Source organism: Gossypium raimondii, chromosome 10 (assembly GCF_025698545.1).
Source record: "Gossypium raimondii isolate GPD5lz chromosome 10, ASM2569854v1, whole genome shotgun sequence".
In the NCBI taxonomy this organism is placed as follows: domain Eukaryota; kingdom Viridiplantae; phylum Streptophyta; class Magnoliopsida; order Malvales; family Malvaceae; genus Gossypium; species Gossypium raimondii.
Genome location: NC_068574.1, coordinates 54859683 through 54863180, shown reverse-complemented (window position 1 = coordinate 54863180; position 3498 = coordinate 54859683). Strand labels below are relative to the sequence as shown.

Genomic DNA, 3498 nt, shown 5'->3' with positions numbered 1-3498 from the left:
TAAAGGAAAGGACCATATGGTTTATAAATGTAATTAAGAGAGCAAAAGGTAAGTGGAAGCACGCTTATATCGTGTAACAAAGCATGGGATGATATGGATACAGAACCAATAATTGTTGCTATACTTGAAATATACAACAATATTTATAATATTTGTTGACGTTAATTAAAATATTAATGGTGAAGTGCGTTGGCAAAGTGTGAGAAAGAGAGTGTGAAACGGGACTTCTACGTTCATCAAACCCTCCCCACAACTCTTCTAATTTTGCCTCTTTTTCAGTTACATCCCTTGGTTTGGTTTTGCCTCATTTAATCCTTTGTCAGCTCAACAAAATCTGGCCTTACTTATTTACTCCTCTCTTTTTTCTTTTTACTATTCCATTGGGGTCTCCCCCATTTTGACTCCAAAACTGACCCTAAAAGCCCATTTCTTTCTCTCTCTTCTTTTTTATCCTATATGTCCTTTTTCTTTCTTTCCTTTTGGTTATATATTGCACCCCACTTCCCTCTCCTTTGCTTCCTCTCTATCTTTCTCCCCCTATTTGTTTCATTGTTTTTTTATATTTGGGTTTGTGTTGGGGAAGATAATGGAAGCACCTGAGGAAGTCCCAGTGGGGTCTAAAGACCAAACCAACAACATCATCGTTAAAGGTAAGCGAACCAAGCGTTTAAGGCCTCAATCTCCTATCCCTTTTGCCATTGCTTCAAACAATTCTATTTTCAATGGCGATAATGTTGTGAACATGGAGAACAACAACAACAACTATGGTGAATATTTGTCACTTTCTTCTTCCTCCGATAATTACCAAGATAGCACCACCGAGGAAGAAGAAGACATGGCTAATTGTTTGATCCTATTGGCTCAAGGCCAATCTAGGGAGCCGCCCCCCAAGTTATTGCAACAACCCAATGATCATCATCCGCATCAACAACATGACCCCGGGGTTGTTTACAACAAATTCAACAGCAGAAGGTTCATGGAAGCCGCTTCCAACGGGGACGGTAAGGCTGGGTACTACGTTTACGAGTGCAAAACGTGCAACCGGACGTTCCCTTCGTTCCAAGCCCTCGGCGGTCATCGTGCCAGTCATAAGAAACCGAAAGCGGCAGCTACGATTGACGAGAAAATACGACAATTCACAGCGGGAACGACGACGATAGGGTTATCGGATGAAGAAGAAGGGCAACACCAACAACAACAATTCATGAAGACTAACAACGTTTCATCTCTTTCCCTTCAATTGAGCAACACCAACAACTACAACAATCATAACATTAACAATAGGGTTTTGTATGGGAATAGCAACAAAGACAACAACAATAATAATAATGGTAAGCCTAATAAGGTCCATGAATGCTCCATTTGTGGGTCGGAGTTTACATCGGGACAAGCCTTGGGAGGACATATGAGAAGGCACAGAGGGTCCATAGGAGGTGGTAGTAATAGTGCTGTTGCTGCTAACACTGCGTTGTCGTTGAAAGTGGCAACGCCATTGGAACAACCTCAGCAACCTAAGAAACCGAAGAATGTTTTGTCTTTGGACTTGGATCTCAATCTTCCGGCCACCGATGATGTCGATCATCGGGAACCGAAATTCTCCTTTGCTTCCAAGCAACAACAGCAGCAGCAGCAGCAGCAACAGCAGCAGCAACAACAATCAGCTCTTGTGTTCTCCGCCCCCACTTTGGTGGATTGTCATTACTAAAACAAGGTTAAAGAATCCCAATTTTTTTTAACTCTTATTTTTTTTACTTATCCCTCGTTTATATTATACAAATGATTATATCATCCAAAGCTGAATTGGGTGTTTTTGATTATTTTTTTTATATTTATTCAACATTTTATAAGATTCTTTTGATTCTTTTGTCCTTAATTGATCAAATGACAATCATATGAAAACTTGAATTCTTTGATGAAAAGCAATGAATAATGTGATATATATATATGTAAAGTTTTATGATGGGTATTCTTTTTTTTTTTATTCTCTGTTTTCAATTCTTCTTTTACAATGTGTTAAACACTAGAGAGAGAGAGATCACCACCACAACCAATTTTGCTTAATTTTCATAGTTTTATTTTCTTTTTCATTTACTATATTGCCTCTCTCTCTCTCTTTCTCTCTCTTCCTCTCACTCTCATGTTGGGTGGTGGTGAAAAAAATAGAAAAAAAAAATGCCAGAAAGGATCTTCTCAAATGAATCCACAAATATAATATAATATAAGATAATATTATATGCTTCTAATACACGTTCCTACTTTACTATTTTTGTTCCTATTCTTTGCTTCTTCCACCTCTTCTTGTTAGCTACTTGTATACTCAATGACAACTAATCAACCAACACCAACACCAACACCAAGCTTAGTTCTTATTAAGGAAATTCGGATCTAGAACAATCTTTTTTATTATCAATTAACATCAAATATCCCTTTTCTTATTTTTGTTTTTGTGTTTTTCTTTTTCCGTAAATTTTTTTGGTTCAATATTTCATGAATATGATCATGATTTCGAAATCACCATTGAAGCATCTTAAAATTTTAATCTTTGAAGTATTCTCTAGTGCAATTTAGATATTGGTTCATGCCTAAAATACCATTGCCTACTAATTAACCATATAAATCAAAGACCCTAGTTTGATTTCATAGTTTTGGAAGTACTTTTTGAGAAATTGGTTTAATTTATGGTTTTGGCCCTTCTACTATGGTTTCGGATCTAGTTCTTTTACTTTAATTTGACATAATTTATAGTCTCTCTATTTCTATAAGGTCATTAATTAGTTCAATTAGATAACACCGTTAACTATTTCAATTAAGATACTTCTGTGGATTTTTCTTAAACAGACTCATCTTGGCATAATGAATTGAAATGGGTGTTCTCAAGAAAAAAATTTTAATTAGAATAATTAACGGTATTACTTACTTGAACTAGCAAATAACACTATGAAAGTAAATGCACTAAATTATGTAAAGGATCAGGCGTGAAGCTAGAAAATTGCTTTAAGGGGGTCAAAGATGAATCATAAATATTTTGGGGGTAAAATGCAATTTTACCATCATACAAACTTGTAATTTCATAAACTTCAAAGGAACCAAAAAACATATTTACCATTTTTAGGGGGTCAATGCCACTGCTTGTCCACTTATCTACTTATCTACACCTCTGGAAGGGTTAAATCTCAAATTTAAGTATAATAAACGGACCAAAACCATAATTTAACCTAACAAAAACCCAACTAAACTTGTGTGGTAAGAAGCAAGAGAAAGTTGGCGATTATATCCAAACAATTAGGTTTAATTGAAGAAGACAAATAGCCTTGTAAACCCCCTTTTTATTATTATGATAGCTATGATTTGTTTTTAAGCATATCATTAGCTGTTCTTAAGTAAGAGTTTGGTGTGTGTCTACCTCACAAAGGAATGCAATAATATTGTGAGGCTGCTAATGATTAACTGTGCTAATTTTATGAGCGTTGAGTGGTCAATTATTTTAGCTAAATAAAT

The 3498-nt window shown here is 35.5% G+C and overlaps 1 protein-coding gene across 1 annotated transcript; it reads left to right on the top strand.

Annotated features, from left to right (window-relative positions):
- The first annotated feature begins 337 nt into the window (after positions 1-337).
- LOC105778685 (zinc finger protein ZAT5) lies at positions 338-1919 on the top strand. Its single transcript, XM_012602431.2, has one exon. The coding sequence runs from the start codon at positions 587-589 to the stop codon at positions 1703-1705; it is 1119 nt and encodes a 372-aa protein (XP_012457885.1). The 5' UTR covers positions 338-586; the 3' UTR covers positions 1706-1919.
- The last annotated feature ends 1579 nt before the right edge of the window (positions 1920-3498 follow it).

Excerpts from the sequence above, each read along its gene's own strand:
- LOC105778685 (XM_012602431.2), top strand. The coding sequence starts at position 587 with ATGGAAGCACCTGAGGAAGTCCCAGTGGGGTCTAAAGACCAAACCAAC.